The sequence below is a fragment of the Xyrauchen texanus genome, chromosome 10 (genome assembly GCF_025860055.1).
Source record: "Xyrauchen texanus isolate HMW12.3.18 chromosome 10, RBS_HiC_50CHRs, whole genome shotgun sequence".
NCBI classification, from domain to species: domain Eukaryota; kingdom Metazoa; phylum Chordata; class Actinopteri; order Cypriniformes; family Catostomidae; genus Xyrauchen; species Xyrauchen texanus.
The window spans coordinates 42,241,747-42,267,673 of record NC_068285.1 but is presented as its reverse complement, the minus strand read 5'-3'; the positions used below and the strand labels follow the sequence as shown (position 1 = coordinate 42,267,673).

General features: G+C 37.3%; 1 protein-coding gene across 1 annotated transcript in view; it reads right to left on the bottom strand.

The window, feature by feature from the left end:
- The window catches only part of LOC127650501 (AT-rich interactive domain-containing protein 1A-like), an 84,414-nt gene that overhangs the window by 16,618 nt on the left and 41,869 nt on the right, over positions 1–25,927 (bottom strand). The window contains exons 5-6 of the mRNA XM_052135948.1: positions 884–1,124; positions 659–733 (exon numbers count right to left, since the gene is read on the bottom strand). Of these exons, the coding sequence (XP_051991908.1) occupies positions 659–733; positions 884–1,124 (316 nt within the window). The remainder of the gene's footprint in view (positions 1–658; positions 734–883; positions 1,125–25,927) is intronic.

Here is a 25,927-nt window from a genome sequence, read left to right as displayed (position 1 = left end):
GAATTACGTTTTTGTCCCTTTTGTTTTACTACCAAAACATGAAAAAAACTGAACAATGTTCCCTCTTTCCAGCATTAATTTGTTGCATAACTCTTTACAGTGCTAAAGAGCTGCAGCTAAATTTCACAATGATGACTCAAATGTACCCCAGTTCATGGCTAAGTAATGTGAAAAGAGGCATGGGGCAGGAAAGGGGGTGGAATTGAACACACCTTTGGACTAAGCAATCAAATATATTAAATATACATTTAACATGAATCCAGACTTCAATTCTACTTAATATTTATCGATTTATTGAGATGTTTGAACACAAAACATGTTCAAACATCTCAAACAGCTACACATTTGAACACGCGTTCAAACATTTACTCCGGTTCATGATATGCAGATGCTTCATTATTTTGCTGAGTTTCGAAACGTTTCTTAACCCAACGCAAGTACGCGCTGCATTCGAAGTTAAAAAAATAAACACAATTGATATGTACAATAGGACTGTACACTTGCATGCGTTGACCAAGTATTTGTAGAGTAATTTATCTGTCCATTTCAGAATAACAGTGCTCTGAAAGGCAAGATAACTGTGAGGGGTGGGTTTGGAAGGGTCCAGTCAAGTCATGACAAAAACAACACTGTTGCTTTCAAAATTAACAAAACTCACCTCTATCCTGACCCAAGGAGGAATGTAACATGCCATCTGACTGGACACTAGAGGGTCTGGGGGGCATCTGGTTTCCTAGAAATAGTGTAAAAAGAAATATTAACAAATAAGCAACTTCCTATAATCCTTTTCTTCAAAATGCAAAAAAGATTTGCTTTCTGCATTTCCAGAATAATCTCTCTACAGCAAGCAATGATATGGAAATGCTGTAAATGAGCATCCCACCTGGCATGGCTCCAGGTGAGAGGGGTCCCGTGCGTGAGGCAGCACCACTAGCGGGTGAGCCGACAGGTGAGGGTGAAGGACCGCGGATGCCAGGTAGGTGAGGGGAGGTGTGGGGAGAGAAGGGTGACTGCGCTGGGTTGCTCTGCTCTCCCTGACTGCTAGACACACCTGAAGTGCTCACACCTGGGCTTAAAGCACCTTCAGTGCCCGTGGGGAGATCGTCAATGGAGCCTGACAGATCCTGCACAGGTGAATAAAGGAATGAAATTGTGTTACTAGTGCTCACAAACCTGTAACAGTATTTTTTCCATTTAGATTGTCCTGCACTCCATTTACTTTATTAATGCATGTTACTGGTCTTATTCTGAATGATTCATCCATGCATATTGGCTATTTTATAAAAAATAAATTGACCTCGCCATCTTTAATCAAAAATCATAACTTGCTCTTCTGCTCTGCTGACGTATGCAAGTGGAAGTCAGTTTAAACCCCGCCCCTTCAAGAGAATAAAAAAACTAATGCAGAGATGAAAATGTGTATTTTTGGCCGTTTCCCTCAAAAACTCCCGTTCCTTAAGCCAAACTTCTTTTGTTACGGGCTAGCTGGCTTGAATTTACATTTTAAATGAGGAATAACGGCGAATTTGTGGATGTATTCGAGACTTTATTGTATTGTGATTCAAAATGTTTAAATATTGTTATTTTTTTACTCACTTGTTTTTCAATGGCTACAGCCTCATCGTAAGTGAAGACCACAATGTGCTTGTGCATTTATGTTGTCAGTTTGATCATCAATGTGTCCGCTACTCAAATTCACAGATTACGGCTCGAGCTGCACAGTGGAAGGGGTATGTTTTTGTGTTTGTGTCGACCGCAAACTCACATTTAGATCTGCCTCCATTCCAGTATGCAATGCCCACTTCTCACAATCCAATCAACAACCGATGGATAACACCTTGTCCTAACCAGACGCAACGCAATAAGATTCCAGTGACAAGCAATCTGTCGGTCCACACCAGGCGCGACACGACACCGTGATATTCATACACTAAAATGAGGATAATGGACAATAAAAATGTAGAAAACAGAGCAATTACAGACAGAACAATGCTTATTGAACGAAACTCATTTTCTCACATAAGCTCCGAAACACTTTCTATGGCAAGCCACAAGGGTATAAATACACAATCACATGAATACACAGGGCAAAATTACATTATGAATCGCATCCTCATTCAGTCAGTTACAATTGTTTGTTCACATGGTACTCCTGTTGTTATTTTGCTGATCTCTACATGACAGAGAAGCAGAGAGAAAGTCAGAATGAGCCGGTAAGTCTCCCCACAATCATTCTAAACCTGTGTGAGACAGAGCTCCGGCTGAAGAGAGCAAGACCTCAAACACAACACTTGGCCAAAATCAAGTTGTTCTGAACAGTCTAATGAGATGTTGGTTTTGATATACAGTAAAAATGATAGTTTCAGCCCCATTTGTTGACTTCGTGTCCTAACCAGACACACCAAAAAGCGGTGTCCCCAACCTACATTTTTTTCTTTTTCGATAAGCCTTTTCACTAGAAAATGTGTTGCAATAGAGAAGTAAATTCGGACACAACTTTGTTTGACCTTAAACCAGAGCAAAATACAGTTTCATGGCCGGTAAAAGTTATATATGAATGGTAAACTTATAAATATCATTTTAAAATTTAAGAGATATAGAGATAAAAAAACAACATGGCTGAGAAATATGACTAAAAGATGAATGTGTGTGTGTGTGTGTGTGTGTGTGTGTGTGTGTGTGTCTGTGTGTGTATGTGGTGAAATACAATGCTTATACTGTAATCGGTGCAGAACTTTAGCGCGTGTGTATTTTTCTTTATAATGGCAACAACATATATAGTTAAATCCTTTACTCCAAGGCTTGCCAAGCACATGTGAGTGTTGAAATTGTGTGTTTGTAACGATGACAATCTATAAATTAGTTACTATTGTGGTCTATTTGGCCAGAATATCCCACAGTTATAAAAACTTTACAATGTTTGACTTTATCAGACTAGCAATCATTGTGTCTAATGTCAACAAATGTTGCCCAACACTTATAACATCATTTATTTCACAACATCAATGTTTTCAATAAGTCAAAACAGCAGCATAAGATATGGCACTCATCTGCTCAAGTCTTTTTCTTTCTTTCGTTATTTATTTGTCCATTCGCTCTGATAAGATGTCCTGTATTCACGTGTACACCGGTGCCTCGCCCGAACCACAACCAAAACAATGTTCTTCCACAAGACACATGCAGTTTCATTATTTAACCGCTAGAGGGCCAAAAGTTACAAAGTGTAGCTTTAACTGATAATTGAGTCTCTTGGTGTTCAAGGCTCTTTTCTAAGTTAAAACAGATATTTGGTGTTTAGAAAGCTTGTCATTAAAAACAAGAAAACACTCAAAACCATTAAACCTCTTTTGTGATGTAATAGACTACAATAAACAATGATGCCTTCTCAGAACACCTTAGCAAGAGATATTTCCACTTTTCCAGTTTATTGGTTCTTTAACATCAAGTTTACAGAATAAAGTTAGACACAAAAGATTTTAAATCATAAATATTAAGTGAGGAGCTTTGCACAAGTGTATATTGTAACTATAACAAGTTAAAATCATTCTTTGTAGGCAGAAATAAAACAAGAATAAAGAAACTGGTTATGCATATCGATTATCAGATACATACACTAAAATAATCAGTAGTGTATTGGTCATTTAAAACCAATATCAGTCAATCTCTAACCTTAGCAATGGCAAACCAAATCCCTAGCATCGTTGCTGTGAGTTTTACACATGCAAACACCACTTGCATTTTCTTCACAAAATAAATCAGGTTGAATAAATGGTATGGAGTCATAAATAATGGCAAGCAACGGCCTGTGAACTGTGCTGGAAAATGGGAAAACAAAGAAATAAGCTAGTATTAGATTAGAACACATTCCAGCAATGTATATGAAGAAAAAAACATGGGTATTTTTGCACTATCATGTGCCTTTGATTATGAAGGGTTTTGCCCATTACTGAGCATTAGCTGTCTGAAAACAAGCCCAAGCAAAATGAGCAGCGAGCCCATATGGGATGTAATGTTGAAATCAATCTGGCAGTCAGTCATAAAGCCTCCCAGCGAAGGAGTGTGTGTGTGTGTGTGTGTGTATGTGGGAATATTTACACACTAAACCGTTGTCACGTGGAGTCCATGTGTTCAGCGAAAATTTGCAAGCTCATCTGCCAGTCAGATCAGTGAGGGGGAAGAAAAAAAAAAGTGGGAGTGGAATGAGAAACACACACTCTTGCAGAGCCCGACTGGAGCATGGCCAAGAATTCCCATAGAAATCTAACACTCGCAGACTGGCTGCAGCCCCAAAGTCGGCGGTTTTGCACTTTAAACAGCGCCTGCTGCTATTTTTGGGCCGTGACCTGACGGAGGAACCCCAGAAGGAGAGACAGGAGGAGGACTGTTTTAACTGCCAGACACACACACACATACACACTGTTTGTATGACCCAGGTCTACTAATAGGAAACGATACGCTGCGAATTAGTGTGTGTGTTGTCATGCATGCATCTAATAGCAGATTCAAGTGTGTTTGGCCAATGAGGAAGGCGTTTATTACCCAGGAGTGTACAGCTGAGTGTGTGTCTGTGACCACAGTTATGTTTGTGTTACCCAAGAGAATGCTATGGAATTGCACTCTGGGGAAAGTGATCTCAAAGCAGAGGCATTAATTAATGAAGAGACTCTGAGGACAGCAGGGTGTGAGTGTGTGCTCATGTATATATGGTTTACGAGGACTATTCACTAGCACAATTCTAGATAATACACATGTAATTATGCTATAAACGTGGTTTGAGGACACAAACCAAAAGGCTTAAAAAAACATGCTAAATGAAATTTTTTTGTGAGCATTAAGTTTAGGGGTAGGGGACAGAATATATAATTTGTACAGTATAAAATACATTAAGGCTATGGAGAGTCCTCATAACCACAAATACCATCACGTGTTGTAGCATTGGGAGACCACAAGGGGGGATAAAACAATAACTGTACTTAATACTGAAGGATGCATTAATGCGGTGCAGTTGGCAGGGCAAAGTTGTGAATCTAGTCACCGTACACACAAAGGTTATTTGTGGTTCTTCAGGAATGAATAGTGACACTAGGCCTGTTGTGATTATTACATAATCTTATAATTGCGGTTTAAGGCTAGGTATGCAAATAATTTTTACCCTGCCAACTCAAGTGCCAACTCAAAAAGTGACGTTAAAGCCACGTAAACATTGGCTTTGCATTAATACACTAACAATGACCTGGCAACTGAATACTAGTGTTAATTTTGTCAGCTGTTTATTAATTTAGCCATAGTCCTAATCCTGTGTAAAATGTCCTTTTTAGTTTTTATCATATTTAGTCAAACTTATCCTACTTAATTTTTTTTTGGTTTTAGTTGACAAAGTCTGAGCTTTTTAATGTAGGTTTAGTCAAAAACAAACATGGCAATTTAAGATGCCAGCGACACTGGAGACCGGTATGTGGCTGCCTGTCGCCATTAGGACAAGGTTTGCCAATCATAATATATACAAGTCTAAGGTACAGCATCCTGTAATCCTACAAGTCAGAGAGAGGGTGGAAAACAAACAAGAAAAACTAAATGAGGTCATTTTTGGAGCACCTTGATTGAACCTTGATATAATGAGAGGACTTCAAGGAAGAAACATATACAAAAAAAAAGAAAAGCATAGAATATGGACCCTAAGAATATTAATCTGATGGGAGGAGGACACATGCAGAACGGATAATGCAAGAGAAAATGATTCCCTTACTGTGGCCTTACACACACACACACACACACACACACACACACACACACACACACACACACACACACACACACACACACAGCTATCATAAGAGCAGTCATCTGACTCAGGGTTGAGCAGAGAGTTTATCTGAAGCCATTCACAGCAGCCTCACATGAGTCCGTCTGACCCAGTGATCTCTAAATGTCAGGGAGTCAGAGGTCAGACTGAGCTCTCCTGAAAACACACAGAGGTCAAGAGGAGAAGCCCAGAGCACTATGTAATCAGACTCAAACACTCATTCACAGACAGATACTTCAGGCTGTTCCTCCGCTTATTTTGTTGTCTCTTCACATTTCTCTTTCTCTCTGGCTGTGAGATTTGAATGTTCAAAAGCCCCTCTGATGCCCAAAAATGTCATGTAGGAAGGCAGCTCACGAGGTTTCCAAACACACCCTCTTGTCCTGAACCACTTTCTGCACATGCTTTCTTACAAAAGAGGAAAATTATTTTTCTTCAAAAGCATTCACATGCCTGATTTAACACATATACACACATAAAAATGTATAAAAAATAGCAATGGTTTCCCACAAATACTACAACAACAACAAAAACAAAAGCATTGTTATTAGCCAACATGGTCAAATAAATAAATATAGAAATTACATTTAGAAAGAATATTCAAAAAGCTTCTTACACTGGTGGAGACAGCATTTATGTTTTTATACTTTTACAGTACTGACACTAGTAAGTATGGAAGGCAGGATTGTTAACATGGAAAATGTTTGTAAGGAGAAAAAAAAATCATTAAAGGCTGTTTCTTCAAATTCAGACACTTTCATGTCCCATGGGTTGATTTGAAAGAAAATACATTTGAACTTCTTTCTTTTTTATATATATATATATATGAAGGACACATTAAAAAAAAAAACTTGTTCATCATGCCACCATAATTTTTTAATTCTTGCTGTAAAGATGTTCCTGTATTAGCCTCATCCCAGATCCACACTTTCAATTTTAAACTAATGAAAATTCTTCCTAAAAATTTTTAGTACATAATTTACAACAAAAATTATTTCAACAAAATAAATAAAATAAAAATATGACTGTCCCATAGTTGAGTGTTGGACATTCTCAGAATCTGCAGCTTGGTAGGCAACTGTTTTCCAAGTCGACCACAAATAACCAATGCATATAAACAGATAAACATCAGCCACTGAATGACATCGTATTTGCCGATAGGCCGATGGCAGTCAACAAGGCAAAAATCGGCCAATACCAATGTTTGGCTGATAAATTGGTTCATCCCTACTAAAAAACACCATGCTAAGATAACAAATAAATAACATTAACAAAGACTATGCTTAGAGGTTTATTTGTAGCAGTGCGGCAGGCATTTTATATTCACGTTAGCTGCAGTGCTAACCAGCCTGTCAACTCTTAAAACAGTCACTCTGGTTTACTGAACACCCTTCTCAATGCATAACTGCCCACTGTAAAATCTCCAAAGGCCAATAAATATTGGTCGACCAATATGGTTTTTTTTTTATGGCTGATGCTGATATTCAGAGAGCAGGGTGGCCGATAAGCCTATACGATGTCAATATATAACACAATTTACTATAGTAAATAACAAACATAATACAAATAATAAACTTATTTAGCACTATATTTACTCAATTTCACACTAAACTTTAACTTGTAAACTTTAAAATGTAATTGTTAATACATTAGGAAGAAAGAAATAACAGTACACACAGTAGTCCAGCAACCATGGATGGCATATCCACGTTAGAAAAAGCGTTTACTAAAAAAAATAGAGAATAAAACCAATTGTACATACAGTGAATAGTGAAGACGACATTTACTTTTTAAGTTGCACTAAACCCTTGTGTGTATTCAGCGTGAGCAGCAATCTCCTGACAGTTTAAATGGCCCTGATCACTTGCTTGGATTGTCACGGACTGACCGTCATGATTTGAGAATCAGAGGAACTTTTGATATTTGAACTTTACATTTGTTTCATTTATTTTGTTGTTGGATTGCTAAATGTAGATTACTTTAATTTTATTTTGGAGTGATTTTAAGTAAGAACTTGTTCAATTTGAGTAAAAGGAAAGTGCAATCTACATTTGGCAATCCAACAGCAAAAGAAATTAAACTCAAGTCACTTTCAGGAGGAATATCAAAACATTGTGCAACCTTGAGTTTAGCAGTCCAACATAAAATCATTTTACAGTAAAATTTGAGTAACACTTAAATGTTTTTCTAACAGGAATAACTAAAACTTGTGCATTCTTAATCAACTCTCAGTAATACACACAGACAATTTACCACATACAATCTCTCTCCCCCTCCTCCTTTCCCTCCCCTCCCTCCACATTCCACCTCTCCAGGTCATCTTACAGTAACATTAGTGCAATTCAAGCAACAGGAATAACTAAAACTATTGCAATCTGAATTAAATCTCAGTGGGGCAAGGAATATAATTGAAACGATTTACGGACTGTAAAAGTCACACAGTTTACGCCATTTTCTCACTCATACATGGCCGTTAAAATAAACAGAAAATATAAAACGGCCAAATAACAAAATTAGATGACGCATGGTGTAAAGTTACGTTAGCAGTGGTGCAGAAATTACTTTTAACATGGGGGTGATGAGGAAACATTTAGAAAATCTATTTTAAGTGACTACTACTAACAGAAACACGTGTTGTAATACTATATCATGTTTGGGTGGGGACAAAAAGTAAACAGGACTGTGTATCAACCCATGCAATAATTAAAAGCCGATATATTGGTCGACCATTTCTAATAAACTTGTCAAAACCCTGAGAATTAGTTTCTTGTCTCAAATAAATTCTCCAGTTGGTTATGTAGAAGATCAATAGAGATTGGCAGCCATGTTCTCTCACACAAGCCTCAAAAACAGAGGACATTTATAAACTATATGAATATGATCTGATGTAGGAAATGCTGTTTATGTGATGCTTTAATAAAGCTAATCATAACAGGGTGAAGAGAAATCCTCTCCAAGGTAAATCAGTGGTGAAACACGTCAGGGTTCAGAATGGAGACTCTCTTTGACCCCATGAGTCTCGCACTGGCTTTGGTAACTGTTTTCCTGATCTCACACGCACACTTTCCCTAACAGACACCCACACACACATTTACCCATTCATCTGTTGCTGAAATGCCAGCCTGAGGAAAAGCAGTGAGCATGTAAGCCATAGAGAGAGAGAGAGAAAGGGGGACAGAAATAAAAAAATGCCACACACACTCAGCTGCATCTGTGAGGTTGCCATGGTAACTGTCTCCACGTGCTTGACACATTAGTGCAAGTAGATGCCACTCCCCCAAGCATTCCGATTCTCTGCTCTGAGCGTGCTGATGTCACAGTGCAGTCTCACACACACACACACACACACACACACACACACACACACGCTTTCACCTTACCATCAGCAGTGCACTCCACATCACCGTATCTAGATAAGCCACCTGATATCTGAGTTTGAAGTAAATCATCGAGCATCATTAATGAAGCAGTCCCAAGAAACCAGGTCACAATGTGCACACACTGATGGTTTACATACGTTTCATCTTAATTCACACGTTTGTAGGATTTAGGGGTACAAACATCTCTTTCCATGTTATAAAAGGCCCAACTATGGCGAGGTGAAGCTGTACAGGTATTAGCCATGAGGGGGCACCACCGCCCCATTGACTGTGTTAGTGTGATGGGGAGAGACCCCAGTCTCAACCAGCAGCCATTACTGCCTCAGTCTCAGTACATACACACACATGCTTACTAAAGCAAGCATCACTATCACAATTGATAATATTTTGGATTAGATATTGGAACAAACACTAAGCATTAAACTATGGTGTATAACTTGTTGCAAACTGTAACATGAATATTTCCTTGTTAAGAGGTGTGCTGCTGTATTTACAACAGTCTGGCAAAAAAAAAAAAAAAAGAAGCAACCTGAGCAATGCCCTGGCAACCACCAAGTGGATCTGAATATTGTAGCAGCAACTTTTGCATGGGCAAACACCACTCACATTTGTAAACTAAAGCAATTTTTCAGGTTCAATGCAAGTTAAGCTCAATTAACAGCATTTGCAGCATAATATGAATTGCCACAAAAATATCTGATTCATCCTGCTTTTTTATTTTAAAAAATGACTATTTACTATTTTTAAAACTATTTCAAATGTATAAACCCAACACATAACCATTTTTGCGTTAACATGATTTTAGGGTAAGAAAATAGCTTAAAGGGTTTACTGCGTTGCATGGCAACAAAGTTGCATTATTGGATTAAATTCAACACTGATATGGTTAGTAACAATGTTCACACTAAAGTCATGTTTACTTCTTGTGGCTACACTTTTGAAACGGTGTGTATTTGAATATTTATTGATTGGGCCCATTCACATCCATTGTCAGTGCCTCACTGAAACCACAATTTTGCTTAATTTCTTTTTATAAAGTTAAAAATGAACTAATGCTGTTGATTTTGCTTAACTTGTATTGAACCTGGAATTTTCCTTTAAATGAAAAGTATGCAATTTAGTTTAAATCAAGCTTTGGAGATGATGGTTGATAATGCTTATTTGAGTTATGTACATTACTTCTTTAGCCGTGTTGAAAAGTCCAAATATAAAAAGAGCGTTTAACACAAAGGTTATGACTCTTACATGAAGGCAGTATATCTTCTTATTCAGGGGCCTTATCACTGTCCTCATGCCACTTTAGACACACCTGAATTGACTTGTGCACAGTTAACATTAATAAAAAAAGAGAACTGTGGAAAACCAGAGGCGGCGCAGTATATAAAATACAGTGAGTGGTGATTTGTTATGCGACTTCATTTTTAGCACATTGAAGATCACATTATAGATGAGAATAACCTCTGCTTTGGTAAAATGCACATTTACGTAAACGCAGGTGATGCTGACAAACTGCGGTCCTTGAAGGGTGTTCAATAGACTGCAACTGGGATCGCCCACTTTTTCAGTGGCCTTGGTTTTGGAGTCTCATTTTAAAAGATTAAAAATGTGACTCTTCAATGGAGAGTTCGAAGCCATGAACCAAACTGGTCTCTGAGATGATTCACATCATCATTTAAAGCAAAATAATTATTTGAAAATCAATGCAAGAAAAAGTACAAGACTGTGTACTTGACATTTTATTATAGAATGAACTACAATCCCATGAAGCATTGCAAATGCTGAAATCGAATTAAAAAAATTATGGTAAAACAAACTCTTGATTACGTCTAGTCAATGATTACAATCATTTTGAAGCTTTTTGCAAAATATTCAAATATATACAAGTTCAAATAATTTGTTTCAGAGTAGTGTTATCACGATATAAAAATTTCAGTAGTCTGTGCCAATACCAGTGAAATTTCACGGTTCTCGATACCAATTTCAAGACCACAAAAAAATATTTGCTAAAGTTATATGCTATTGAACACTCCTTTTGCCTATTTAAAGTTACATTATAAAGTATGTAATAAATGAAAAGAAAAGCATGTTTTCTTCGTGTTTCTAAATTAAGTATGCATAGCTTAAGTGTTTTGAAGTAGTGCCCTACGGTTTTATTTTTCCCAACATCCTGTTTTCCTCTTTTTTATTATTATTAAATAATGGAATTATTTTTCCCAGAATTCTGTTTAAAAGTAGCATTAATATTTCAGTGTAAAAGGAGTAACAGAGCACAGTCGTGTGTCAGTCAGACAGCATTGAGTCTGTGCTCGGTACTATCGGTACTGCAGAAACACTGGTATTATAACATCTTTTTTATTTTAGTACTGACAGGTACTAAAGTACTAGTACTTCGACATCACTATTTGAGAGTGTAGGAACACTGACTCGATTACTTCACACGCAAAGCTTCATGGGAGTGGCCAGCCACTGCTGCGTTCTTTTGCTGTAAATGTTTCCATAGTATAAGCCACTTCTCTGATTAGTGGATCTCTCTCTTCAGGATTATGGGTAGTGCAGTTCTTCACTGGGAATTTTGCAATTAAACATGTTTTTATATTTTTATTAGGTTTTATTTAATGCTTCTACAAAAGCATGCAGCATTACTCCACCTCGGAGCTCACAATACCGGTCATGAACGTTTTATATATTATCACTAAAAAAAGTGTTCTCCGAGGAGAAAATGAATGGGATTTTACTTCCCTTTTCCTTCTCACTAAGAGTGATTGAATGTCTGTGATTGGATTTACCAGTAAACCAATCAAAGATGGAGCCATGAAGCCAAAGTATAATGAATAATTTTGGGGTTAAAAACTACATTGTCACACATTTTTCAAATTAGTGTAACAAATTAGGGTTTCCAAAAAGTTAAAACATCCTTCAATGGCGAATGTTTAATCATTTTGTAAACTAAAAGCTACCATGTGAGGCTCACAAGTGGATTGGTAAATAAAAACATCTATAAACAGCAATCTGGACTGTTCTACAGTCTCTCTGGTGTGTGTGACGCTGTTGGGGAGGGGTGTGTGTATTGGGGGACCTTTTGTGTGGCTCACAATAGTAGCGGGAGCCACAGATGCTTCGGTAAGGGAGGCTACCGCCTCGTCTGGGTGAAAACAGAGCGAGAGAAGAGGACGACACTGGGGGGCTGGGTGCCTGGCACAGAAAGAAATAGGAGCAAAAAAATAGCCTGTCTGCCACCTCTTCCCCAAAGCAACGCCCCTCCAACAGCAAAGCGGTCCAAAAGCAGAGCAGGGCGCGGGGCCGGAGACACAGATACAGCACAGAAAAATTGCTGGAGCTGCAGGCTGAGCATAACAGATGAGAGAACAGAGATCTGCAAATGGGGAAGGGACAAACTACAAATGAATTAAGTGCTTTGGCACATTTTCGCCTCTCATCCACACTGGAACGGCATTTTACTCCACCAAAAAAAGTTATTCTATTAGCATTTTTACGGAAGCACAAATACAAAAACAAACCTGAATAGGCATGCAGAAAACACGTAGGGCTGCAGAAGTAATCAAATAAATAATCGCGATTACGACTTCCACGATTAAATAATCATGAAAAGCGTCAAAGCGCTCCATTTAGGACTAGGTCTACTCCCATTGTTTGAAAATGTTCTATTTACATGGTTTTTACAGCAGTTAAGCATTCACATGAACGGTGCAAACCTGCAAAGACCGCTTTAGTAGATAATAATTGGAGCATTCTTGTGTTGTTGCATCTACACTACAGGGGCGGTCACACTATGCTTTGAGCATGCAATATTTTTGGACAATGCAATGGATCAGGATATGATGTCACATGGGAGGGCTTATGGTGTCAGTAAATAATAAATTACAAATTAAATCAAATAATGTTATATTATCTACTCACTTTTCAGCAACAATTAAACATGCAGCTGTGAAATATCTATTCTTGGTACTGAGCCAAGTGGTCAGCATGTGACAATTTATCCTTCTATTGGTCACACGTCCAATCGACAAACGGACCGCAGGTCAGAGTGCACTGAACTTGAACTTATGTCCATGACCGAATGCAAAATTCCTACACATTTGCATTTGTTTCCGGTCTCTCGCATTATGATGCGCTTTAATGGGATTGTCCGTGACCAAGCCGTGAAGCGATGGAGCTTGGCACTTCTCGTCTGGTGTGCGGCCGCATTTAAAAAATTAATGTGTATAAAATGATTAACTCATAACAAAAGCAATAAAGTAAACAGTTCACAGCTTGTTTTGGATGTGTAACCCGCATAAAAAATAGGGTATGCAGTCGCCCCGCACAAAATACATATTTTAATTACTATAAATAGAAATGAACAATCAGCATTGAAAATGTCAAGGGAAATAATCTGACAATTATCGTGCAGCCCTAAATGAGCAATTTAGAACGCTGTTCTGTCCCTATTGCCAAAGAACCAAACGTCATGAAAATCATACGGTGCCATTAATGGGAACAGATTCATTATTCCCCAAAACACTGAACTAATACAATTCACAGAAGTGTGGAAGAGGAAAGATGAGGAAGAGGATGAATAAAGGGAGAGGCGGCAGAGAGAGAGTGCTGCAGTGAGGCACAGCCTTTGTGCTGCCGTCAGCCGAGCACTGTGTGTGTTGTGTGTGTGTGTGTGGGGGGCTGGAGGACTGAGAGTGGGTGTGTGAACCAGAGCGCGAGAGACAGAAAACGAAGGGAGGGAAGGACAAGCAGAGGGACAAAATAAAAGACAAAAAATAGGAGTGATGCACATTTGATGCATGAATCCTTTGGAAATCTCACTTTCAAAAGGCTAAAAACATACAAGTCGCTAACCAATTTTGCAACGCGTCTCAATTTTGTTAATTAAGCTAATGCAAAGGACGAGTTAAAAACAAGATTGTGGGAGTGCAAGAGAGAGCAAATGAGAGAAGGCCCCTGAACCTGAATAAGTCACGCACACACAGGAAGACCCAGAATAGCAACAGGAAACACGCCCCAGACTCTGAATACTGCAAAACAGGCCGAGAGCTGAGCTGAAGCACTGCCTTCACAAACACTGCTCTCATCAAACAGAGATGGAAAAAAACCCTCGCTCAATTTAGAGTAAAACACTACGGTGTGATACTAAAAGACTGTAGAAAATGTGAGTGATGCTTGGTGTAAAACTCACTCACATGATGCCAGGGCGTTTGCTATGTGGTTGTAAAGGGGTTTTGAGTCAAATATGGGTGCGAATCCCCTACAATATTGTTCCATGTGTATGGCATGCATGATTCCCGAACTTCTGATGGTTAACAGCGAGTGTGTTTACAAACACATCCTTACACCTGTTAGGTTTAATAAGCCGACAACGTGTGTGTGATCATGTAAACAGCTTAACTGTTGTTCTTTTATTGCAGTGAGGTCAAAGTACTGAACATAAACCGGTCTGCATACGTAAATGTTTGCAGTTTTCCTGTTGCATGTAAACACCTTTACCAGCAATTCTACCAGCTCATCCAATGCACACATGTTGTGCACATGCCTGTTTATGTTTTGACGTCAAAAGCAGAGAATAATCAGATGATTTCAAGTCTGTAAATATGGTTTTCAACCGTTGTCAATTTGTTTATATCTGCTGATTTTTGGTATTTCTGCAGAATTCTGGGAAATGCATTGAAACATTGTAAAATGCATTAAGTTGACACAAAACAATCTAATTAGCCAAAATCTTAATGCACACGCAAGGGGCATGGGGATTACTAAACTTTGGGGGCGTTCAAATTAGGGATGTGCACGGATAGTCGAAATTCGGTTAACCATTCAATGTGCCACTATTCGAATACCAAAATCACTATTCAGTTATTCTACATGTGCAACAAAGACGAGTTCTGACAAACCGTAGAGTGTTTCTGACAAACCGTAGAGTGTTCCGGACGAGTTTGTGTCAGTTTTTCAAGAATAGGGCGAGCTAGGGGCTGTTCAAACATGCTTTTGAGTGAATCTGCGCTGTTTTTCTATACTGCTGGATGGATGTCTTTCACTGTTGCTCTGAATCTCGCAGTTTTTTTTCCTTTCAGCGTCTTGCACTGAATCACCTCATTTCCGGACGAGTTTGTGTCAGTTTTTCAAAAATAGGGCGAGTTAGGGGCTGGCTCCTTTCAGCGTCTCGCACAGAATCGTCTCATTTTTAGATACAAAGTTAACAAATAACTTTTTTATATGCATCTCGAAACACCTGCATAGTTTCATTTGTTGTGCTTCGTTCTGAAGTTCACGTTGCAAAGAGGACTTCATGTGACTGTCACACCATTAAACATGATTCCAAAGTTTCAACATTTGATAAACGGTAAGAGCATTTTCCCTTTTGCTCTTGTGTGCATATTTACGTACAATAATTCTAGACTGGCTGTGCCCATCCAAGTCTGAATTAAAAGAATAGTATGTCCAATAGTATGGCTCTCAAGATCATGTGTGTACGTGTGCTTTATAAACCTTAAGAAGTTATTTATTGATATTTAACTTGTGCTTGATTTCCTTTAAGACAAACTTATGATATTAAAAATACTATTTAAAAAATGTAAACATTTCAAAATACTTAAAATGTAAAACTTTAGTCTTGGTCTATTTTGCATTTACACTGTTGATGATAAAACCCTGCCAACCTGAATAGCTATTATATTACATTACATTACATATTAAAGAATATTATAACATTGTGCATACACACCCGGTCCCGTATTAGGCTAATCAAGCCTCTGAGGTTTAAAGGTCGACTGCAGAGGATCGTACGGGAGAGAGAGATCGTTAGCGGACATGTCCGTCACGTGTGTGTTTACGTTGTCTTTTAAGTTGATCATTAAAACTATTATTTATATTGTAAAGCCGCTTCTCGCCGCCTCCTTTCCATTGATCCCTTTACAAACATATTATATTATATTACATGACATCAAATTACATTACTTTATATTACAACATATAACATATTACATTATATTTAAAAATAAACAATCATATCCTTGGGCCAGAGGTGGAAAGTAATAAATTACTTACTCAAACTACTCTCATTACAGTACTTCATTAAATGTTTCCACATTTTTCTAAAGTATAAATAAATCATAGTAGTACTTTTCCTTGAGTTGATTAAAAATGAAATTTTCAACTTCTCTAGTTATTTTTCACCACAATTACAAATAAAAATAAAACATAATATTTCCAAATTTTTGGAAAGAAATCGTCAAGTTTTACAACCGTTATACAGCAACTTATACTTGCATAATCTGCCGCCGGTGTCCTCTCTTCTCTAGCTTCTCCAAGACTTTCTGACTCCAAGCACTTCTAATAAATCTCAGACTGGATTGGCGAATTCAATTGCTATGAAATTTAGAGCGATGATGGGCTTATGTTCAATAATATGGAAATAAACAATACATCGCATTCTAAAGCCACTGAATCGTGGCAAAAAAAAAATCCGCATTTTAATTCTGTGTTATTTTTTTTAAATATATACTGTATATATTATTATTATTATTAAAATATTATTATTTAACCATTATATATTGAAATATTGTTATTTGAGCGTCTTTCACAGCAAATATTTATGTATGCAATTAATTAGATTAATGTATTTAAACATATACATCACATTATATTATATTACATTAATTATATTACAATACGTTATATTACATTATGCAATAGTAAAATATTTCTGTCCAACATTCTTTACTTTCACATGTTATTTTAAGGCTCAGACTCCAATTATTTCCCTTATTTCACACGAAGAAAGACCTTTGAGATTCTTCATTGTTTCGTCATTCTATCTTGTCCTCTGTGTCGCTATGTATCATTACTGAGAGTGTGAACCCACAATGACAAATAACATTTGCCATTACTGGATCGTTAAATTAAAGTGAAACCGGATTGCTTTGCGATCTAGTTTATTTTTCGTAGGAGTAAATTTTTCTGTGAACCTTCCGTGATGGCAAGTGCATCACAGCACTACAAGTCTGTTTCAGAAGCAGTTAATCTTCACATGCTCTTCAGGAGCATGTGCGAAATTTGACTATGCTGCAGCGCAAATGAGAGTTAAGGCGGAGGGGAATATAACAGGAAAGATATGGTATAACAGCAGAGATTTGGAACATTGCACGAGTCATATGGACCACTTTTGGTGCGTTTGTCTTTTTTGGAGCTTAAAAGCATCAGTCCCTCTCCACTTTCATAGTAAGCAAAACTTTACCTTGGTAAGTAAGTTTGGAACAACATGTGGAATAAACAATGACAGAAGTTTTTAACAGGGTGAACTATTCCTTAAGACCGCTCCATATGAATCCTTTCCACCTGGAGGGGAAAACAAGCAGCGAGCGTATGTCCAACATGTGACCTTCCCCTCCAGTCCTGAGCATGTTCATTTATTATGCATAACAGAACAAGATGGTGCAAAAACATTTAAGTGACAATTGAAATGAAACAGAGGCTACGGTCTCGCAAGAGAGATGTAAAGAAAGTGAGAGGGCAAGCGTGACAAAACAGCGACCCCTGAAGTCAAAGCAGCATTAAGTGGTACAGAGGGGAGGCGGATACTGCTCAAGATTAGCAGCACTTTGAGGAAAAGTGCACAAAAGCCTGTTGGAAAAGAACTGGAGGAGATTAAGAAAGATTGGAAGGAGCGTTCATGTTCTCACACACAGAGAGAGGATATATCACTTCCAGGGCGTCCCATATTGAAATCCCAGGCTAATGGAAACCTCCCAGCGCCAGTTCTCTCTCGCTCATACACGCGGACATACACACTATTATCGTCAACCAAATGGAAGAGGATTTGATTTGATCCTCGACTGATATGGACCACACTGCGTTGAGATTAATTTGGGAAATGAAAAAGGGAAAAACATAATTCAAAACTAATTAATCAGGATCACAGCAAAAGATGCCCAGTCTTTCAGCTTGTGCAGTCTGCAATCTGGGGAATCAGTTGAATGGATTCCGACACTTCTCTCAATCCAATCGGGTCTAGGTTTTCTCTATCTTGGTGCATATTGGCATGCATATGACAGACATTACGGTAAACCAAAGCATGCATATGGAGTGATATGCCAAATGGGTATTAAATAAGGCAAATGCTGGATCATGTTGGGCATTCATGGAAAAGCTGCCTGAAGCTACAAGCATGCCAACAAAAACCCACAATTCCAATTATTTTTGTTGTCAACATAATTGTCAATGTGGCCATTAGAGCAATACATAGAATATTTACAATATAATCGCAATGATTTTGCTGCCAATATAAAATTTGAAAAAGAAGAGCAATAAAGCAAAAAAGAAGAGCAATATCCATGACCATCACCTCAAGGAATATAAGGAGATGAATGTAAGAGAAAATACAGCATTTCCTTCATAAGACTCCCAGATAAACAAGATTTTTATGACTGATTAAGTTTATAGGTAGGCTAATGCTATGTGCTTTCTGTCCAGTATGCAATGTTGTAATAGGCCAATTGTTTCTTCGTGCATATTTCCTTAAGTGCAGCAACAGTAGGCCTACAATGTGTTTAATACTACTAATAATAATGTTTTATTTGTAAAGTATTATTTAAAACCGATTAAACAGATTTTATAGATAACCCAAAAATATTTTAGAAAGCACTTTAGGCATACAGGAAATGGACAGTGATTGTAGAAAGTACTGGGAAAAATAGCAATAAACTAAAAATGTATAACTTTTTTTCTTTTTTTTGTTAGTAATAAATAACATCTGAAGAAAGAGCAAAAATAAGTACTCAATTTAGTACTCATTTAGTTAAAGTTTTCTTTATTCTTCAGACATCAGTGTAATATAAACTAAATTACAAAAGCAACCAACTAAATCAAATGCATATCTGATCTGTCTGAAACTGGGTAGAAATCATTTCATCGTTTTTTTTTTTTTATTGTTAATTTTTACTTTTCATAAATCTTAAAATATCTAAATATTTCCAAAGCATTTATTCATCCATCCAGAAAAATGCCCCAACATCCCATCCAGGGCCTAACATGAAGACTTTTCTTTTAAATCCTTCTTTAGTTAACCATTTGACTACATGCTGCAAACATTTATCCTCATAATTATTTGACCAGTTTTGTACTCTTCTGTGCTTTTACGTTCATATCAAGAGTGTCCTGATATTCTAGATTAATAAAGTTGGACAAAGATAATAAACAAATACAAAATAAATTGGTTACTACTGAATTGTGTTAATCAGCTGTATTACTACCGTGATACCACAATACTGGAGTATTTTTTGCGAAAGTTATCATACAGTGAACATTTCATACCATTACACCCATAGCTGCAATTAACAATTATTTTGATAAAAGATTCATCTTCAATTAATAAAAATTTAAAAAAAAACATTAAACAATTAATTTTATTATTTTAAATAATTATTTTTAAAAAATTCATGTTTATTTTATTAAAAAGTATTACAAATATAAATGATTGTATTTTGTTTACCAAAAAGGTTAAAAATACAAATGTTATTACATAAATTGCACATAGTTTTTCCAACAATAAATAAAAGTCCACAGTTTAGAAGCAGCAGGACATTATGAAAAAACTGCTGTTTTGTAAGGACACAAACATTCCCTTTGAACATAACACGTTACTTTAATGTCTTTATTCTCTAAATATAAGGGACTTACATTTCCTGTTCTAATAAAATGGTGTTTCTTGCATTATATCAAGGATATAAATGACGGTTACTTTTAAAAGCTAAATTTGATGTCCAGCAAATTTGATGTCCAGTTATCAAACTGCGTAATTTAAATCACAATGATTGTGTTCCCTTACTCTGTTGCGATCAGTAAATAAGTCTTACTTGCAGAAAAGACAAAAGGTTTTGCAAAATTGACACCGACATTAACATTTATACAGAAACTTAAACAAATCTCATCACTCTGTCGACGCACCTGATGCTGTAGCTAATCCACATTAAACTATATGCTTACGATCTTCAAAGAAGTGTTTAACATAAAAGTGCTACCGTGCTTTAAAAAACTTGGCTCATGCTTTTTATTTTAAATTGTCTCAGTCACTTCAGATGAGTTAATGCATGCAAACTATTATTGTATGAACCCTTATTGTAAAGTGACATCACTGATTGAGCTGCTCCATGCACAGCGCACATCTACAACTAAAGAAAATGAATTTGATTAATGATTAGACAATAATTTATCTTATCGAAAATGCACTAGTTTATTTGTTGCCTAAGGTACTGATACCAATGAACAGAGCTGCAATCATACCAGTTTGCGTAACCCACCAAAATTGAATGAAGGGAACCAGCCATATTTGGAATGCTCTCGAGAGGCTATTTCCAGTCATGAAAGTGCAGCTCCTATCTACTTGAATTTGGAAAGACCAAAAACTCCAAAACGGTTGGTCAAGATTACGATCAAAGAACATAATTCAAATCAGCAGGAAAATTTGACACTGATACACTGGAATAATAAATTGTGCTTCTTTACCTCACATTACGTTAAACACATCAGTGAGTTGATTGACAGGGGATGTCAGTATCTAAAAGGTGATTGGCTCATTTACCTGTAAGGTGGGACTTGCTTTCTACATCCATTGACTTTTGGGCACTAGAGCTTCTTGGTTGGGCATTCATATTTCTCCCATTCATTTAAATAGAAGTGGCCCATCTCTGCTAAATAGTCCCTGACCGAGCACATGATGGAACGGCATGAGAAAAAAGGAAGTATACCCTAGCCTTGAGGTGGACAATTGACGTGATGCAAATATCCTGCAAAAAGAATTTTATCTGTCCATACCGGTAGAGAAAATGCTACTTGACAGACAATCAGAACATTAAATGGTTTTTAAAGTCTTCATCTGTCAGACTGTATATTTTTTGTATATTAAAGCTATGTGTGGAAAAGACTAATAAGATTTCACTGTGTGCAGAGCTGCTCAGCATGACGCCACAGAAGTGAAAACAAGTGACCGACAAACTGTCTTGATGCTCATCATAACAGCCGGTTAGGACAAAAACTGGTTAGAACTTGGTGTAGAAACTAAAACAGAGTATTTTAAAGGTGAAGTTCACACTGAAGAGCACCCTGAAAGAGACATTTGCCGTTATTACAATAAGTGGAATTCAATTATTGTGTTGAGTTCCTTCATGCAAAATTAGCTGTAATCTATGCATCATTCACTAAAGTGATGTACAATGAAAAGTATTTTCAAGCTTCATTCCAAATATATGCCAAACAAACTGCTGCCTTTTGCTAATTTGACTACCACAACCTCTAACAGATCAAACGGTATGGAGCATTCTATATATCCTTTGGTGAAGAAAACCTCACACGAGAGCAAATGGTTAATCGAGAGCAGAAAAGGTTTGCAGTTTCTACACGTGTTCTTTCTTTGCGGTGTAAAGCAATAATTATCTAGAAACCAGATGAACCAGTCAGGCTGGTTCCTATTCACTGACTCAAGTTTCTGTAGCTGGCAGCTTTTATTCACGTTATTGTGCATGAAGTCTGTCCTCAACCAACTAATCAAAACTCAATATCATGAGAAGTCCCACCAGGATTATTTCAGTGTTTGGAAGCGCTACATTTATACAGTATGTTTAGATACACTTTAAAATTCGGTTTCAGTCAGACTTAAACAATCATTCGTATTTATCAACTTCACGTTAATGCTTTAGTCTGAAATCATACAAGTCCAATTTTTGCAAAGTCAGTCTAACAGACCAACATAAAGCAATAATAGCTTGACTCATCCAGCATGTAGATGTTATTCGGGCCAAAATCGGCCTTGCCATTGTGTGTGTGCGTGCTCTGAAAGGCAGTTGATACATGACATGTACTTAACTCTAAATATTTGCAGGGCTCCAGACTACGACTAAAATAGTCGCAAATGTGACCGAAAATAAATTATTGCAACAATCACTTAAAATCGAATCGTCATTGGCGACAGTCGGGATGTGTGCGTCCATATGCGGTTTTGTCTGGTATCTTGTGAGTTACTGAATACGTCTTTAGAGAGCCATTGTGTGTCGCGCCGATTTTCATTCTTTCTGTTGATATGACCTCGCTGGCTGCATGCAACAACAAACAAAGCATGAGCCATGATCTCGAATTTGTGAACAAATGACTCTTTTGAACCAGGTCTTTATAATGAATCGCCTGACAAGATCTTGTTTGAACTCAGGAGCTCAGGTTAGCAGTTTGAATTCGTGTCACTTTCTCAGCAAATCAGCCATCAATGAGTTCAATACTGCAAGCGCAGACATTTCAAAATAGTAGTCCCATGTGTATTTGGGGCTTGTTTATAATGTGCCCCATGTACAAATGTATATATATATACACACACAACACACACACACACACACACACACACATAGAGATGGACTCATGAGGGACTCATACACAACTATTCATTGATGCTCAAGAAGGCAGCACACTACTATATGCATATTAAACTTTATTTGAGTAACTGTAATGTAGATGCTGAAGAGCAGTACTAATCTCTTATATTTGTATAATTTATGAAAGGGGTGTGAACATTTATGAGACAAAAGGGAATGCAAACTTATTTTCTCAACTATATAGACTGTTTATTAAATCTTCAGTTAATGAGTTATCAGCTGTCTTCCTTTTCTTTGGCTTTATATCTTGTTTCTGAACAACAATCTAAATCAAGCAATTCTGATTTGGTGACTAAAAATAGACATCAGGCTCCTTAATGTTTCAGTTTAGGAGCCAATGGCTCCTTAGTCATTTTTTTTTTTACTCTAGCCCTGATATTTGCCTTCCGTCCATCAAATATTCGATTAGGCACCGAGTCGTGTAAAACTGGTCTGACAGATGAAGACTGTAGCTTGACTATGCAAAAACCCACTGTAGCTCAATTACAAACATATTCAAATGCACGTGTAAGCATTAGGGCTGGGACAACGCGTCAACGACGTCGACGCAAAAAATACGTTGACGCAAAATATGCGTGTAGATTCGTCAGACCTAAAACAAAGAGGGCGGCGCCGGAGAGTAGTAGCAACACGAGTGGCTCCTCAGACTATCATAAGTGCAAGGCGGCACGCACTCGTTCCTCCAAAGTATGGGAATTCTTTAATTTAAAAGGAAACAATTCCGTGATATGTCGTCTTTGCAAAATGGAGATGGCCTTCCATTCTAGCAGCACAGCAATGCACCAGCATCTGAAGAGGCGCCACCCGGCACGCACGCACGCACGCACACACAGAGTATTCTTAAGGTGAAAGGAAAGTGTCAAGAGTGTAAGTTGTTATTTGCATGTGAATGAAGATGCTTTTTTTCAGTAAGCTAGGCCTATGTTCAACATAAATGTTGAATTCTGAATGTTTATTTTCATTATTTATTTTTTGTTGGAAAAGCACTTTCTGTATTAGCTTAAAGCCCCCAAGTTTACAATAGTTACTGTATTCTTTCAATAGCTCTAAGAAAGGGTGGCTGGGTGACCTTTTTATTTTTTTATTGAATGCTAGACATCAGAATGCATTATTTTGCTCTTTTACACTTTTACTTGAATTTTATTTTTGAATTTTGAGTTTAAGAAAAAGGTGAGTGGCAGAGTGTATTACTACTATATGTTGTTGTTATTTTTATGTGAAAGAAGACTTAAAAGATGCACTTTTTTCAGTTAGCTAGGATGTGTTTTCAACATAAATGTTCAATTCTGTTGGTTCAGGAAGGACGCCATGACAGGCTGCTGGCTCCCACTATCGCTGTTAATTTTTATTTATTTTTTGTTGGAAAAGCACTCTCTGTATTAGCTTAAAGCCCTCAAGTTTACATTGGTTACTGTATTCTTTCAATTGCTCTGAAGTATTTTGGGTGACCTTTTTATTTTTTTTATTGAATGCTAGACATCAAGTTGTTGTTATTTAAATATGAAAGAAGAATTACAGATGCACTTTTTTCAGTAAGCTAGGCCTATGTGTTTTCAAGGCTTCAAGGTTTTATTGAATGCTACCTCTGACTAAGAATGCATTACTTTGCACTTGTATAGTCTTTTATTTTGGAATATTAAGAGCAATAAACATATATTGTAATGTTAAGGAATTCATGTTTTTTCATTCAGATATGTAAATCAACAGGTATAAATTGCTATTAGTCAATTAATGGGGAGATAATCTAAATCGAATCCGACTGAAAAAATTAATCGTTAGATTAAACGATGCATCGAAAAAATAATCGCTAGATTAATCGTTTAAAAAATAATCGTTTATCCCAGCCCTAGTAAGCATGCTGTTTTATTGAATGCATAGTTTTATTGAATGTATTTTGAATGCAACTAGACTGACTAGTGATGTTTAAAACTAAGTATTTTTATAATCAACTATTCGGCGGCTTGTCAGAACGACCAGTCAATCCAAAGGCACGGTCGCATTTACCTTAGCATGGCAAAATTCACTGGCCGAAGTGAGGGCGGATTTTGAGCGCATTTGAAACCAGCAAAATATTATTGCCAAAAAGCCTCTTTTTAATTCTGCACTTTATAATTTGGAAGAGAAAAGTTAAAACTCATTGCTAAACTGATATCCTTGTCCATTGAGAATATCAGTGTAGATGTGTACAAAGCACCGCTCACTCAGAAGTCACTCACTGTCAAACCAAGCAATTTCCCATAGTTCACCATGGCAAATTCACCTGTCAAAATTCACCAAACTTGAACTCCATGTGAAATCCACGAGAACAAATTCTTCGCCAACGAAGGTCCATAACGCGAAATTCACGATACCTGATTTCCGATGAGATGACTGTATTTTGCCCGCAAAGTTTTGCCGTGCGAAGATAAGGCACCATTAAGGAAGCCCTGTATAGTAGGGATGGGAAGAAATATTGAATTTCGAAATATAATTCAACCATATCAAAGCAAACTCAATATTTCATCATTTGAAACACTGTTTTCAGTACATGTGATCATAAATGAAATGACACGTCAAACATCATAATCTCTCTATTGATTGCTTTTCCAACTACTGCGCTTTTTCCTACACTGTTTACAGTTCACACAAGGTCCTTAAGTGTTTCAAGTGCTTGAATTTAGCTCTTAGAAATGTAAGTACTGAAATACCTGGATAATCGCTTTGTTTTATTTAAAGTGCTTGAGATTAAAACAGACAATCTTTTCCATGCAATTAGGGCTGAGCGATAAAACGATATCAACATATACCACGATAAAGAAAATCCACTAAGTTTTTGAGGAATTTTTGATATTTACTGCGTGTCGCTAAAACACAAGCAGTTCGTCTTTCTCAGGCTGCGTTTCCACTGGGGCGGACGAAATCTGCTCAAAGGCGCTCACGGCGCTAGGAGAGAGCTTGATCCGCACCGCTGCCAATCCTACGATCCACCTTGCGAGCATGACGCTCGGCTTTCATAGGAATTAATTGAAAACGCTCTCAGCTTTGCTAACAACGTGCCAGTGGTAACGTAGGGTCAGGCTGGATGAACTTGCTAATGATAGATGCCTTGCTAAAAATTTGGTTACGTCGGACACTGGATTGATTCCATCTGCACAGCAAGACTTCATGACAACGCCCTCTCATCGTCTCTAGTGAAGAGCGCGACAGAACAACAGTGATGTGGACAACAGCTCTGATCTTTCTGCACTGACTTCTTGAATATTGTTCTCTAGCGCCAAACATGCATCATTTCTGCCCTGTCCCGCTCCGCACGCGTCGCCTCTTTTCCCTGCATGTGTGTAGACATG